General features: G+C 37.9%; 1 protein-coding gene across 1 annotated transcript in view; it reads left to right on the top strand.

The window, feature by feature from the left end:
• LOC111143860 (dynein axonemal heavy chain 12) overlaps window positions 1–16,884 on the top strand; it is a 208,273-nt gene that overhangs the window by 173,921 nt on the left and 17,468 nt on the right. The window contains exons 60-64 of the mRNA XM_022497828.1: window positions 5,313–5,471; window positions 5,595–5,739; window positions 14,764–14,914; window positions 15,127–15,380; window positions 15,799–15,939. Of these exons, the coding sequence (XP_022353536.1) occupies window positions 5,313–5,471; window positions 5,595–5,739; window positions 14,764–14,914; window positions 15,127–15,380; window positions 15,799–15,939 (850 nt within the window). The remainder of the gene's footprint in view (window positions 1–5,312; window positions 5,472–5,594; window positions 5,740–14,763; window positions 14,915–15,126; window positions 15,381–15,798; window positions 15,940–16,884) is intronic.

The following is a 16,884-nucleotide window of genomic DNA, read 5'->3' as shown; positions in this document are numbered from 1 at the left end:
CATCCTCTTAAAGACTTATTTCTTGTCTTTTTTTTTATTATTTTAGCTAATCTAACTAGTGGTGAAGTGATATCTTATTGTGGTTTTGATTTGCTCTTTGCATTCCTCTAATACTTAATGATTTTTAAAAAGCTTGTATCTGTTTATTTTAGAGAGTGCATGCATGAGCATAAGGAGGGGCAGAGGGAGAGGAAGAGAGCATCTCAAGCAGACTCCACACTGAGTGCACAGGCAGGGCTCAACCCCAGTACCCTGAGATCATGACCTGAGCCAAAATCAAGTCAGACAACCAACTGAGCCATCCGTGCACCCCTAATTAGTGATGTTTAACATCTTTCATTGTGCCTATTGGCCCTCTGTATTTCTTCTTTGGAAAAATGTCCATTCAGATCCTAGGCCCGTTTTTCAATCAAGTTCTTTGCTTTTTGTTGTTAAGTTATATGAGTTCTTCATATATTCTGGACATTAAATCCTTATCAGATATATGATTTATAAATATCTTCTCCCATTCAGTAGGTTGTCTTTTCACTTTGATGATGGTTTCTTTCACTGTGTAGAAACTCTTTAGTTTAATACAGTCCCATTTGTTTACTTTTGCTTTTGTTTCCCTTGCATTTGGAGTCATATCCACAAAAATATAGCTAAGACTGATGTCAAGAAACTTACCACCTATGTTTTCTTCTAGGAATTTTATGGTTTCAAATATTACATTCAAGTCTTTCATCCATTTTGAGTTAGTTTCTATATATAGTATAAGATGGTGGTCTAGTTTCATTCTTTTGCATGTGGCTGTCCAGTTTTCCCAGCAACATTCAATGAAGAAACTGTCCTTTCTCCATTGGGTGTTTGTCTGCCTTTGTCATAAATTGTTTGTGTATATGTGTGTGGGTGTATTTATTTATTTATGGGCTCTGAATATGTATTTCTGGGCTCTCAATTCTGTTCTATTGATTGGTGTGTCTGTCTTTATGCCAGTACCATGCTATTTTGATTACTATAACTTTGTAATATCATTTGACTTCAGGGAGCATAATACCTTCAGCTTTGTTGTTCTTTCTCAAGATTACTTTAGCTATTCAGGATCTTTTGTAATTCCATACAGATTTTTTAATTAGTTGTTATAGTTCTGTGAAAAATGCTGTTGGAATTTTGATAGGGATTACATTCAATCTCTTGACTGCTTTGGGTGGTATGGACATTTTAACAATATTGATTCCTCCAATCCATGAGCACAGAATATCTTTCTATTTATTTGTGTCTTCAGTTTCCTGTATCAGTGTCTTACAGTTTTCAGCAGACAGACCTACTTGATTAAATTTATTCCTAGGTATTTTATTCTTCTGATGTAATTATAAATGGGATTGTTTTCTTAAGTATTCTTTTTGATAGTTCTTTATTAGTGTATAGACATGCCACTGACTTCTATAGATTGATATTGTATCCTACAATTCTACTGTATTTATTAGGTCTAACAGTGTTTTTCTCAGTTCTTCAGTCTTTAGAATTTTCTATATAAAATATCTACAAATAGTGACAGTTTTACTTCTTCCTTTCCATTTTAGCTGCCTTTTATATATTTTTCTTGCTTAATTTCTGTGGCTGGAACTTGGAGTATTATGTTGAATAAAAGTGTGGAGTATGCGCGTCCTGGTCTTGTTCCTGATCTTAGAGGAAAAGTTTTCACCATTGAGTATGTTAGCTGTGGGTTTATCATATACAGCCTTTGTTATGCTGAGCTATGTTCCCTCTGTACGCACTTTGTTGAGTTTTTTTTTTTTTTTATCATAAATGGATGCTGAATTTTGTTAGATGCTTTTTCTGCATCTATTGAGATGATCGCATGATTTTTATCCTTAATTTTGTTAATGTGATGTATCACCTTGATTGACTCGTGGATGTTGATTCATCCTCGAACTCTGGAATAAATCCCACTTGTTCAAAGTGTATGATTCTTTTAATGTACTGTTGCATTTGGTTTGCTATATTTTGTTGAGTATTTTTGCATTTATGTTCATTAAGGATATTGGCCTGTAATTTTCTTTTTTGGTGGTGTCCTTGCCTGGTTTTGGTGTCCGGGTAATGCTGCCCTCATAAAATGAGTTTGAAAGGGTTTCTCCTCTTAAGACTTTTTTTTTTAAGATTTTATTTATTTGTTAGAGTATGAGCAGGGGTGGGGGTGAAGGGGTAGAGCCAGAAGGAGAAGGACATTCCCTGCTGAGCAGGGAGCCTGACACAGGGCCTGATCCCAGGACTCTGGAATATTGACCTAAGTCAAAGGCAGACACTTAACTGACTGAACTACCCGGGTACCTCTCCTCTTAAGCTGTTTGAAAGAAGAATTTGAGAAGGATAAGTATTAAGTCTTCTTCGAATGTTTGATAAAATTCACCAGTCAAACTGTCTGGCCTTGGACTTTTGTTTTTTGGAGGGTTTTTTATTACTGATTCAATCTCCTTGCTAGTAATCAGTTTGTTTAGATTTTTCTATTTCTTCATGATTCATCTTGGAAGATTCTGTATTTTGGGGGATTTTTCCATTTCTTCTAGGTTGTCCAGTTCATTAGCATATGATTATTTATAGTATAGTTGTGACTTTAGTTGTAACTTTTCTTTCATTTCTGATTTTATTTGAGCTCTCTCCTTTTCTTGTTTAGTCTAGCTAAAGGTTTATCAATTTTGTTTATCTTTTCAAAGAACCGCCTCTCAGGTTTACTGATCTTTCTTATTTATTTATTTTTAGTCTCAATTTGATTTATTTGCACTCTGATCTTTGTATTTTCTTCCTTCTACTAGTTTTGCGCTTTGTTTATTCTTCTTTTTCTAGTTCCTTTATGTTTAAAGTTAGATTGCTTGAGGTTTTTCTTGTTTCTTGAGGTAGGCTTTATTGCTATGGTCTTCCCTCTTAGAACCACTTTTGCTGCACCCTATAGATTTGGTATGTCATATTTCTGTTTTCAGTTGTCTTCATATATTTTTATTTTTTATTATTTTTTTCAGTATTCCAAAATTCATTGTTTATGTATAACACCCAGTGCTCCATGCAATATGTGCCCTCCTTAGTACCCCCCCCCAGCCTCCCCCCCCCCCCCCCCCCAAAACCCTCAGTTTGTTTCTTCAAGTCCACAGTTTCTCATGGTTTGCCTCCCCCTCCGATTTCCTCCAATTCACTTTTCCTTTCCTTCTCCTAATGTCCTCCATGTTATTCCTTATGTTCCACAAGTAAGTGAAACCATATGATAATTGACTTTCTCTGATTGACTTATTTCACTCAGCATAATCTCCTCCAGTCCCATCCATGTTGATACAAAAGTTGGGTATTCATCCTTTCTGATGGCTGAGTAATATTCCATTGTATATATGGACCATATCTTCTTTATCCATTCATCTGTTAAAGGGCATCTTTGCTCTTTCCACAGTTTGGCGATTGTGGACATTGCTGCTATGAACATTGGGGTACATATAGCCCTTCTTTTCACTACATCTGTATCTTTGGGGTAAATACCCAGCGGGGCAATTACAGGGTCATAAGGTAGCTCTATTTTCTTTTTCTTTGAATTGAGTATGTATTATGATTCCACTTTATCTCCTTTGTTGAATCACTAGCTATAAGTTTTTGTTTTATTCTTTTTGTGATTTCCTTGGGATTAAAGTATACCTTTTAACATATCACAGCCTATCTTCAGGTAAAATTATGCTCCTTCATATATATATGAAGGAGCATAATATATAATATATATTACATATTATATATAAAATATATAATATATATATGGCATAAGAACTTACAACAATATACTTCCATCTCTCTCCTCCCAGCCTTTGTTTTATTATTGTCATATATTTCACTTGTACATGATATTCTGTACATTTCACTGTACATGTTATTCATAGAACATTATTACTCTGCTCTAAGTAGTCAGTAATCTCATTTTTTTAAAAGAATTTATTTATTTGTTCGACAGTGAGGGAGAATACAAGCAGGGGGAGTGGCAGGCAGAGGGAGAGGGAGAAGCAGGCTCCCCAGGGAGCAGGGAGCCCTGGGATCACGACCTGAGCTGAAGGCAGATGCTTAACTGTCTGATCCACCCACGTGCCCCTAAATAGTAATCTTTGAAAGAGTCTTAAATAATAGGAGAAAACCCTTTTATGTTTACCTATAAAGTTACTGTTTTTGGTAGTCTTTATTCTTTTGTGTTGATTCAAATCCCATCTACCTGAGACTTCCTTTAACCTTTCTTATACTGTATATCTACTGGTAATGAATCCTTTCATTTTCTCTACATCTGGACAGAAATCAGTGAATTTTTCTTCTAGATTTCATACTCTATCTCTAGAACTTGCATTTGGTTATTTTTTCTGTTGCCTGTTTCTCTATTCCTTATATTCATTTTGCTTTAACTCCTTCAGCATATTTGTAATAGCTCTTCTAACATTCCTCTTTTTGTTGTGTTACCTCTATCACTTTTATCTATCTATTGACTGATTTTTTTTTTCCTCTGGGTTATAGATATTGTAAATTTTACATGGATAAATTCTGGGTTGATTTGTTTGTTTATTCTTTTAAAGAGCATTAGACTTTACTTCTGCAGGTACTTAAATTACTGGATTAGTTTGATGTTTTCAAGGTTTGTTTTAAGTTTTCTTTTGGTATTTTTAGAATAGGCTTTATTCTAAGGCTAGGCTAGCTTTGCTACTAAGGCATGATCCCTCTGATGTTGCCTCTGAATTCCTCCAGTGTTCAAAGAAGATTGAACTCTACTTGGCAAGAACTCCTGTCTCCAAGTTTTGAGTAAGCTCTGGTAGCTGCTCAGTGTACAGCTCCCCAGATAGTCTTTGCCTCCTCTCCCATACTGTACCCTATTCATATATGACTTAGCATTTAGCAATAGAATCAAGATGATACCTATCCATATTTCTGGACCTCTTTTCTAAGCATCTCCATCCTCTCTGGTACTCTGCCCACAAATTCTGCCACCTCAGCCTTCCTTAACTCAGCTCTCTGTTTATTCAACTCAGCAATACTATCAAGTTCTGATTTTGTTTTGTAGTCTGGAAAGTGCCTCCAGGTGGATGGCTGAGGCAATCCTAGAGATCACTTTAATCGTCTCCCTTTTTCAGGGACCACACTGTTGCCCTGGCTATTGTGTAATTTCTAAAAACAGTTGTTTCATTCACTTTATCTAGTTTTCCAATTGTTTATGGCAGTAGAGTAATTCAGTTCTGATTATTTTATCAAGGCTATAGAAGCAGAAATTGATTTCATTCAATTTTAAAAATCAGCAATTTACAGCAATCTTTATTTTGGTTTTACAGGGCAAAGAAAGAGATTGAATACCAGGAACTGATGTTTCTTTTAACTGGAGGAGTAAGTCTTAAGAGTGCTGAGAAAAATCCTGATCCAACTTGGTTACAGGATAAAAGCTGGGAGGAAATTTGTCGTGCGAGTGAATTTCCTGCCTTCAAAGAACTCAGGTAATTGTTTAAACTTGATGACCACATTGAATAAGGGTAGCTAAATTTGTAACCTTATTGTTTAACAATCTCTTTTTAAATTATTTTCCAATGAAATAATTATTAGGCTTTTTTTTCCATTAGGAAACATTTTTGTGAACATATAACTGAATGGCAGAAAATTTATGACAGTAAAGAGCCACACAATGCTAAATTTCCAGTACCAATGAATGAAAAACTAAATGAACTACAGAAAATAATAATTCTTCGGTGCTTAAGGCCTGATAAGGTAAAAAGACAAATGTGTTCTATTTGGAATCCAGTTAATTTGCCACTTAAGAATAAATCCCGGGAATTAAAGGCACAACATAAGGACTACAGTCAATGATATTGTGAAAGCGATGTAATGGGACAGATGGTAGCTATGCTTGTGGTGAACATAGCATAATGTATAAACTTATTAAATCTAAGTTGTACACCTGACACTAATGTAACAATGTATGTCAACGTGTAAGGGCCTATTTAGCCAGAGCAGCTCCATCCTGACCCTGCCCCTCCCCCTTCAGAGAACTTATTACAAACAAGTCCTGGAAACAACTCCCAGGTAACAAAGCCCACATACACGGTTGGGTCAGGCCAGGTGGAGGTATCCAATCGGTGAGGGAGCATACTGTCTCCCTAGCTACCAAGGAGTATGGGCCCCACCCTTTGGGTCCCCTTTGGGCACCAATTCTGACCAAGGTGATAGGCTAGTTCAAATATCTACTATAGGGTAAACTGTAATTCAATTGGTCACTTATGTGTGACCTAGCAGGACTGTGCATCTTTTTCTGTGTTACAATCTCATTGGTCACCTGTGCGTGGCCAGGCCCAACCACATGGCCTTTGCCCTTAAAAGCTAGTCAGTAAAGAAGAGAGAGGTCGCCTCTTTGCAAGAGACGGCCCTGGCCGGTCAGTTTGATTCTCGATGCTTGGCATGAAATAAAGCTTTGCTTGACCTTCGCTTTGTATCAGTCTCGCTCCTTTGGCCATGGACCCAACAAACTATACTCAAAATTTTTTTTTAAGATTTTTATTTACTTATTTAACAGAGAGATCACAAGTAGGCAGAGAGAAAGGTAGAGAGGGGGAAACAGGCTCTCTGCCGAGCAGAGAGCCTGACACGGGGCTCGATCCCAGGAGCCTGAGATCTTCACCTGAGCCAAAGGCAGAAGTTTAACCCACTGAGCTACCCAGGCGCCCCTATACTCAAATTTTAAAAAAAATAAGTCGTTTTAGATTAAAAGTTATTGTTATTTCATTTTTTGATCCTCATTCTAGATACTTAAACAGGTTCAGTGAGCTCCTTGGATTTGTAGGCATATAGTTTTCCTCAACTTGAGAAAAATTTTGGTTATGATTTCTTCAAATACTTTTTAAAAAAGATTTTATGTATTTATTTGAGTTGGGGAGGGGCAGCTGGAGAGGCAGACAATCTCAAGCAGACTCCATACTGAGCATGGAGCTCGACACAGGGCTCGATCTGATGACCTTGAGGTCATGACTTGAGCCAGAATCAAGACTCTGAGGCTTAAGTAACAGAGCCATACAGGCGCCCCTTCTTCAAATACTTTTTTCCACTTCACCCTATGATTCCAAATAAATATACATTAGACTGCATGGTATTATATCATAGATGATTGCTCTGTTAATTATTTTTAAAACTTTTTCTATCACTGTGCTTCAGTTTGTATAATTTCTATTGTTATCTTTAAGTTTTCTTATTCTTCTTTTATAGTGTCTAATCTGCTATGGTTCCTATCCAGGTAGTTTTTTTGTTTCAGGGGCTCCTGGGTGGCTCCAACAGTTAAGCATCCAACTCAGTTTTGGCTCAGGTTGTGGTCTCAGGGTTGTGGGATCAAGCCCTGCTTTGGACTCCTCATTCAGTGGGCAGTCTGCTTGAGATTCTTTCTCTCCCTCTCCCTCTGCCTTTCCCCCTTGCTTACAAGCACTAAGGTGTGCTCTCTATCCTTCTCTCTCAAATAAATAAATCTTTAAAAAAATTTTTTTGTTTCACTTATCATATATTTCACTAATAGAAAGTTCATTTGGGGAATGCCTGGGTGGCTCAGTTGGCTAAGCATCTGCCTTCAGCTCAGGTCATGATCCCAAGGTCCTGGGATTGAGTCCCACATTGGGCTCCCTGCTCAGCAGGGAGTCTGCTTCTCCCTTTCCTTCTGCCTGCTGTTCCTCCTGCTTACGCTCTCTCTCTCTGTCAAATAAATAAGTAAAATCTTTTTTTTAAAAAAAAGTCCAGTTCTTTCTTATATATTATATACTTTTTCATTCTGTTCATGTTTTCTTTAAATACTTGAACACAGTTACAACCGTTTTTTTTTATTGTGTTATGTTAGTCACCATAGAATACATCATTAGTTGTTGTTTTTTTTTTATTTTCAGCATAACAGTATTCATTGTTTTTGCACTACACCCAGTGCTCCATGCAATCCGTGCCCTCTCTAATACCCATCACCTGGTTCCCCCAACCTCCCACCCCCCGCCCCTTCAGACCCCTCAGATTGTTTTTCAGAGTCCACAGTCTCTCATGGTTCACCTTCCCTTCCAATTTCCCCCAACTCCCTTCTCCTCTCTAACTCCCCTTGTCCTCCATGCTATTTGTTATGTTCCACAAATAAGTGAAACAACAACCGTTTTTAAATGACTGCTAATTCCATAATTTCTGGATCTGTTTCTATTTACTGATTTTACTCTTGGTTATAGATTATATATTCTTGCTTCTTGGCCTGCCCAGTAATGTTTGATTAGATGCCAGACATTGTTGATAATTTGATTTTGTTCTGTTCTTTTAAAGATTGTTGAGTTTTATTCTGCTAGTTCACTTGTCAGCAAACAATACTTGTGGGCCAGATCCAGCTCATGACTTGTTTCCTCCAGCCCATGAATTGATAATGGTGCTTGTATTTTAAAGAGTTGTTTTTAAAAAAGAAGAAAAAGAATATGCAGCAGAAATTGTATGTGTCCACAATACCTAGAGTTTTTACTATCTAGCCCTCTGTATAAAAATGTTACCAATCCTTTTGGCTACATAGTTACATTACTTAACCTCAGATTGTTCCTTTCAAAGATTATTTTAATATTTGTTAGCACAAATGCAGGACAGCCTTTACTCAATGGATTGTTTAGCTCCACTAATAAAGCGTGACCCTTGTGGGTGCTTTACTGAATGCCCCAAGTGATCACCAAGGGCTCTCCACTGTGGCTATTGCAAACTTGAATAATTCCCAGGTTTGCACGAACTCTGGTAGCTCTGTAGATCCCCAGTTCATAGTTCTCCAGTCACTCTGCTTAGCCTATGCCTGCACACCTTTGTATTCAGCAAAGATTCAAGGGTACTGTTATGCAAATTTCTTTCTTTTTTTCTCAGGTAGTTCCCTTCTACTTTGAACTCTGCAACTTCTAGTGGCCTCCCACCTTGAACTCTGATTTCTGTCTTCCCAAGTTAGCAACACTGTGTTGCTCTGCTTTCAATCACTTTGCCTGTTCCACAGGCTGGAATGTACCTCCCAGAAGAAAGCTAAAGGGACAATAGATCTCACCTTTTGTGTTTCCTCTTTTCATAGAGATCAAAGTCTGGTAGCACCTGTTGTCTGAATTGCCCAGTGTTTGAAAATGGTTGTTTTTTAAATTTTGTCCATTTTTAGTTGTTTACGTGAGAGTGTAAATCTGGGCCCTGTTAGCAGAAGAAGCCATATTGGTTAGAAGTAAAAGATGGTAGAAAATCTTAACACATGTCACAGTTTTGTTAGTTTACACATGCACAAAAATCTTCCTTTTTTTTTTTTTCTTCCAAGTTTTTATTTAAATTCCAGTAAGTTAACATACAGTATAATATTAGATTCAGGTGTAGAATTTAGTGATTCACACCTACATACTATACCCAGTGCTCATCACAATTGCCCTCCTTAATCCCCCTCATTTATTTAACCCATTCCACCCCTTACCTCCCCTCCAGTAACCCACAGTTTGTTTTCTATAGTTAAGAGTCTGTTTCCTGGTCTGCCTCTCCTTTTTTACCCCTATGCTCATCTGTCTTGTTTCTTAAATTCCACATATGACCAAAATCATATAGTATTTGTCTTTCTCTGACTTATTTCCCTTAGCATAGTACTCTCCAGCATCATCCATGTCATTACAAATGGCAAGATTTCATTCTTTTTATGGCCGAGTAATATTCCATTATATATAAATACTACATCTTCTTTATCCATTCAGTAGATGATGGACACTTGGGCTCTTTCCATAATTTGGCTGTTGTTGATAATGCTGCTATAAACATTGGGGTGCATGTATCCCTTTGAATCACTATGTCTGGATCCTTAGGGTAAATACCTAGTAGTGCAATTGCTGGATCATAGGGTAGTTCTATTTCTAACTTCTTGAGGAAACTCCATGCTGTTTTCCAGAGTGAACTTATAAAACTGAACACCCAAAAAACAATCCAGTTTAAAAATGGACAGAAGACACGAATAGGCATTTTTCTGAAGAAGACATACAGATGGACAGCAGATACAAAAATCTTTCTATAGGTGAAATAAACAGGCTGATACTGATTTTCACACATTCAGGAAAGGTGATTATGGTGTTACAAAAGAAGAAATTTTTTTTAAAGATTTTATTTATTTATTTGACAGAGAGAGAGAGATCATAAGTAGGCAGAGAGGCAAGCAGAGAGAGAGGGAGAAGCAGGCTCCCTGCCAAGCAGAGAGCCCAATGCAGGCCTCGATCTCAGAACCCTGAGATCATGACCTGAGCCGAAGGCAGAGGCTTATCCCACTGAGCCACCCAGATGCCCAGAAATTTTATTTTATTTATTTATTTTTTTAATTTATTTGACAGATAGATGACGAGTAGGCAGAGAGGCAGGCAGAGAGAGAGGAGGAGGCAGGCTCCCCGCTGAGTAGAGAGCCCGATGCGGGACTCGATCCCAGGACCCTGAGATCATGACCTGAGCTGAAGGCAGAGGCTTTAACCACTGAGCCACCCAGGCGCCCAGAAATTTTATTTTTTGATAGCTAATGCTTATTTTATTTTACCATATAAAATATTTAATCTTTTTACTTCCTATTAACAAGAATAATATTATTCTAGTTACTGGGCTGTTTAATTTTCAGCCAAATACACCTTTCTCTTTCATTAAATGCATATGACAAGTTAGATCCTATTTCATCTCATTAGGAGATGCATTTCCAAATATATTTTTAAATTTAATCTCAATTAGCCAACATAGAGTATATCATTAATTTTTGATGTCCTGTTCAATGATTCATTCATTGTGTAGAACATCCAGTGCTCATGAAATCAGAAGCCCTCCTTAATGCCCATCACCGAGTTACCCAAAAGAAAAAATTTTAAACAGAAAACCAAAAACTATTTTCATACGTGTAGTTTAAACTTTGAGAAAGTCACTTTGTCTTTCTGAGCTCCATGTATAAAATGAAGGTGGTGAAAGTAATTGCAGTATTCCCTCCCTCCTTTCCTTTTTTTTTTTTTAACGTTTTCTTTTTAGTAAAGCTTCCCAAGGAGCATCATCTAATGCTTCACTTAGGCTCTGAGTAGATTCAAACAGAGGCTTACATAATTATTAGACTCCTGAGTATTTCTTCCTATTTTAAGTCTTAGAGACCTTTGTGCATTGTTAAAACTTACCTCGTTCTTTTCTACCTGACAGTTGTGTGTGTATATATATGTTTCTTTCACTAAACAGTAAATCCCTTTAAATCCAAAACAATGCTGTATTCATTATTTTATCACCATAGCCTCCTTTGTTCATTGTCAACTTAGCAATGATTAACTCTGCCTCTGGGAAATACTCGCCTAATTTGCACTTCATAGAGTGGTTCCCTGATGGCCAATGGAAACGTTTCAATGCCAAGTATGGAGTTACTGCCTCGTCTGCTATGCTTGGAAGTCCGTGCTTAAACATGACAACCCTCACCACACTGGGATGTGCAATAATCGTCTGCTTATTTGTTAGCATCTCCCACTGTGCTCCGAGCTTCTGGAGGTCAGAACCCATGTCTTATTTTGCTCAGTATCTCCAGGACTTAAAGCAGTGCCTGGAAGATAGTATGACATCTCAGTAAATGTCGTGAATTGAGCTGAATTGAATTGAATTGAATTCAACTAAGTTCAACCTAAGCCTCTGCTTGTCAGGATTCTTCAGAGAAACAGAACCAATAGGATAGGAAAGATAGAGATGTACAGGAACTAGCTCATGTGATTGTGGAGGTTGGCAAGTCCAAAATCTGCAGCCTGGAGACCCAGGGAAGAGGTCGTATATTGCAGCTCAAGTCCAAAGGCAGGGGACTGGCAGAATTTCCTCGTGTTCAGTGGAGGTCTTTTTTTCTCTTAAGGCCTTCAACTGATTCACTGAGACCCACTTCCATTATGGAGAGAAACGCACTTAAATCAAAGTCTACTGATTTAAACGTTAATCTCATCTTTAAGATATCTTTCTAGCAACATCCAGACTAGTATTTGACCAAATATCTGGGTACTCTGTTCTAGCAAAGCTGACACCTAAAATTAACCATCACAAAGCTTATCACCAGGTCTGTTCAAGTCTCCATAATTTCTTCTCTAGAATTTCTTCCATGAAGGGTCAAAATCTTATAGAAAAGTCTTATAAATTTTCCTTATATTAAGTTACTGAAACAAGGTACTTTTTCTACAGAAAATTCTCTTACTTGATTTCAGTTACATCATCTCAGGGAACATTGCCCTGGTCTGTGCTTAGAGTAATAGGTGTAAGGTCTCTGGGTCCTCTATCTCCTCTTCCTTAAAACTTACATCAAAGATCTGTGCTAGATAGAAACTCTACATGGGGTTAATGGTTAAAAAAAAAAAAAAAGATTTCATCATTGCTCATGTGAAGTTACTAAAGAAAGTAAGTCTGTTATATCTTTGTGAGCTCCTCTTTTGAAAACTCTTCAATGTTCTTTCACTACTTATAGTGTAAAGACAGAAGTACAGCTTGGCAGTCTTGTTACCTTGGCTAATCATACCTCTTTTCACAATTCCATTCTTATCTTGAAACTTCTGTAAATTTCCACTGTTTAAAACTACAGAATTGCTCACAACCACACAAAATTTCTCCTACAGAAGACTCCATCTTTCCTTCCCACCTATTCCACACAATGCAGACCCATCTCTGCCAGGACCACAGAAGCCTGTCATGATCTCTCCTCCCTTCACTGAATTCCTACAGCTTCACGTTAGAAAGGTGTTTAGCATTTAGAACGTGATATCGAACACCTCTTCATACTTACTTTCTGCTCCTAATGTTGATGGGGATCATTCTTTTGCTTCAAATTCATTTTAATGTAATTTATAAATAAGTAACACATTCCTGTGGTTCAGAACTGTTTTGAAGACATGAATACAGAGAAAAGTGGACCTCCGATCTGCATCTTCCAGGCTCTCAGTATCCTTTCCCTCAGGCAACTCATGTTATCTGCTTCTTGTTACCCTTTTATGCACTTAGAAATATGCATACGCATAAATTCTTTTTCCATTTATTTTTAACACAAATGGTCATATCCACTGTTTTGCATGTTGCTTATTCCCCTGTTTATAGAGCTTTCTCATTTTTTTTTTTTTTAGCAATTGAGTGTGCCACAACTTCTTAAACCGTTTCCTACTGATGGACCTTTACAATATGTATATATTATCCCCTATAAAAATGTTGCAATAAATAATCTTATTCAAAAATCATTTCTCACATATGCAACTTTATTCTCTCAGAATAAAGTCCTGGGAATAAAATTGCTGAATCAGTGGATTTGCCCATTTGTAACTTTACAGATATTGCCAAATTGGCCTCCATAAAACTTATACCAGATTACTTTTCCACAGCAGTGTATGAGAATATCTGTTTAACCCATAGTTTTTTTCCACACAGATCCAAACTTTTGGATCTTTGTTAATCTGTACAGGCGGGTTGAGGAATTTGGGGACCGATGGGGGCAGAGCAAGGCATGGACACGAGGTGGTAATGGGCGCACAGGAGCTATGCAGGATAATGCTTAAAGAGTTTACATGCTGGAGAGAGAGAAGTCCCTCACAGCAGGAATCTCCAGATGCTGGGATTGCGGGCTGGGGATCCCATAACTCTAAAGGGAACTCCCTTGGGAGAAGAGAGAAGGGACAGTGTCTTGGGGATGTTTCTCAGCAGCACTATGGTTTGGAGTCACTGGATTGGACCTCTGAAGGGCTGCCCTGGCTTGGGGTCTTTATGTCCTGGGACTTACCGATAGCTAGCAGATGTTGGGTGCAAAGTAGGCAGGCTGCCAATGGCTAAACATCTGCTTCTTTGGGCTATGTTTACAACAGTTGAAAGTGCAAAAGTTTGAGTTTAGTGCCAGTGGGCTTTTGAGCTAACACGTTTCAGCGTGCTGTGAAGGAAACCCTCTAGGGGTCGTCAATACACAGACACTCTCCTTGTCCCTTTACCTAACAATCTGATACAGGAAAAATGGTATTTAAGTATAGTTATCATTTGTGTTTTTTAAAATTATGAGTATTAGGGTAAGACTAAGCTGCTGTAACAAAGAGACCCAAAATACAGTAGTCTAAGTAAAATAGAAGTGAATCTCTCTCGGCCTAAGAGCCCAGAGCAAATACCTGAGAACTGGCAGGCAGCTGTTTCTGAGATCACGCAGACATTCAAGTTCTTTCTCTCATGCTAGGCAAGTCCCCTAGAGTGTGGTCCTCATCAGTGAGATTGAAGCTGGCTCATGAATACCACATCTGTTGAAGAGCAAAAGAGAGTACTGAAGGCAAACAGCTTCCTTATAAAAATACCTTTTGAAAGCTCCATGTATAACTTCTACTTGTATCCCTCTGGCCTAAACTTAGTCATGCAGCCACATTTAAGTACAAGAAAAGTTGAGAAAACTTGGGGTTGTATCACCAAGAGGAGACAAACAGGGAGATAGTTTGCATCTCTGCTCTACTGAATGAGGTTGAGCATCTTTTCATGTGTTTTACATTTTTATAAATGGATTCTATAAATCATTTTCTATAAATTGTTCATCATCTCTGCCCATTTTACCTTTGGATTGTTTGTTTGGTTCTATCAGTTTATGGACGCTTCTTACGTATTAGAGAAATTCGCACTTTGTTTATGATATGCAGCATGCTTTTCCTGACCGTTAGACTCAAAATGTACTCTCTGTCAGTTTTCAGTAATCATCACCATTGTTACGTGAAATGAAAATCACTCTAAAGGGCATATTGTTTCTCTCTTTAACAGATAACTCCAGCTATTACAAATTATGTAACTGACAAACTGGGGAAGAAGTTTGTGGAGCCTCCACCATTTGATCTGACGAAGAGTTACTTGGACTCAAACTGTACCATCCCTTTAATTTTTGTGCTGTCTCCAGGAGCGGATCCTATGGCTAGTAAGTCTGCCTACTGCATACTTTGAAGAAACTATAAGTAAACCATCTTGCTCCATGGCCATCCCTTATAGGACTGCAGATCACTTAGTAAACCTGAGATGTATAAGGAAAAGTAACTGGAACCTTCCAGGGAAGTACCCGCACACTGAAACATAAGGCATGCTTTATGATTTTAGAGCAAGCAGTGAAACTGTTTTTTTGTGCTCTCTTAGGCCTGCTGAAATTTGCAAATGATAAAGCTATGTCTGGAAATAAATTTCAAGCTATTTCCCTGGGACAAGGACAAGGACCAATTGCAGCAAAAATGATTAAAGCAGCAACAGAAGAAGGAACGTGGGTGTGCCTACAGAACTGTCACCTTGCAGTCTCCTGGATGCCCATGTTGGAAAAAATATGTGAAGATTTTACCCCTGAAGTCTGTAACTCATCCTTTAGGCTTTGGCTCACAAGTTATCCATCTCCGAAAGTAAGTTTATTTTGTATGAAGTTCAGTATATTTATTCAGTTTTCTCTTACGTTGTTATCTTAATCAACCTTTAAATGCTACACCTTGGGGTGCCTGGGTGGCTCAGTGGGTTAAAGCCTCTGCCTTTGGCTCAGGTCATGATCCCAGGGTCCTGGGATCGAGCCCTGCATCGGGCTCTCTGCTCAGCAGGGAGCCTGCTTCCCCCTCTCTCTCTACCTGCCTCTCTGCCTACTGTGGTCTCTCTCTCTCTCTCTCTCTCTCTCTCTGTCAAAAAAAAAAAATTATAAACGCTACACCTTAAGAGGTCTTAAAAATATTTCTGGAGTCCTCTTTTGTACCTATTTTTAACCCACTAGTATATGCATTTTTAGGACTCAATCTTCTTCTCTTGAGTAATGCTCTGTTTATTCTGTCTTAGTTCCCAGTAACCATCCTACAGAATGGAGTGAAAATGACTAATGAACCTCCTACGGGTCTTCGGCTAAATCTCCTTCAATCTTATCTCTCTGATCCAATTTCTGATGCTCAGTTTTTCAGTGGATGCCCGGGAAAGGAACTGGTAATGTTCAGCCTCTGGAGCTTTTGAAATGTGTTCTTACAGTGAGAAAAATCTGGGAATATAAATATTTAACAATGTTAACGTTTAGGCATTTTCTAAGAAGGCAGATATTATACTTATATCGTTCATCATTTTCTTCCCAGCAGTCTGTGCTCTGCTTCTTGCAGAGAAGACAGTCAAATAGGTATCTGTTGACTGACTGAATGTCTTAGTTTGTAAACCAAAATCCAATAACAAGTTTGACGAAGATCCAAGAGTAGCAATCTATTTTCATATCATGTATTCATTCTTTCAACAAAATGTGTGTTAGGTACTCTGCTAGGTACTATATATAAAGCAGTGAGAATAAAATAGGCCCTCCTTCCCCCAAATCTGGCTTCATGGAACTTAAATCCTAGCAATACCATTTTGACATATTAATCTTGCTTTTCAGTGCACTCAAGTGAAACCGTTTGTACATGGTACTGGGGACTTAGGAATCCTAATAAATAAATAGCACTCCTTTTTCCTTGCTGGCATTCTTACCAAAAATATAAACATAAGGGAACCAGATTATAACTTTAGTTACTGATATAGACTAGGTTGGGAGATATAGTTGATGTCTGTGAACAAATGGGGTTCATATCACTGAATAGAATTAAGCAGATTGATCCACCCTCAGGAACAGAGGAAAGCTTTCTTCCCTAAGGAAAGCTGGCTTCTAAGATGGAAAAGCTGAGCAAAGCATATCTGGTTAACTTTTCCAAAATTTATCAACCAGATAGATTATTCCCTTCTCCTGTAGTGAATATAAGGATGGAGAAAATCTAGAAGTGTTACACTGAGGTCTCTTCACATGGAAGGAAACATCAACACTAAGGGAAATTCATCTCTTGCCTTCACCCCAATGCCATTTATCATACTTTCCTATTTGAGCTAGAAAAAGAATGGTATTGGAAATAAAGA

Source organism: Enhydra lutris, unplaced genomic scaffold (genome assembly GCF_002288905.1).
Source record: "Enhydra lutris kenyoni isolate GAN:26980312 unplaced genomic scaffold, ASM228890v2 scaffoldscaffold10, whole genome shotgun sequence".
Lineage (NCBI taxonomy): Eukaryota > Metazoa > Chordata > Mammalia > Carnivora > Mustelidae > Enhydra > Enhydra lutris.
The sequence above is the reverse complement of the archived record's forward strand: the minus strand, read 5'-3'. Positions and strand labels throughout refer to the sequence as shown.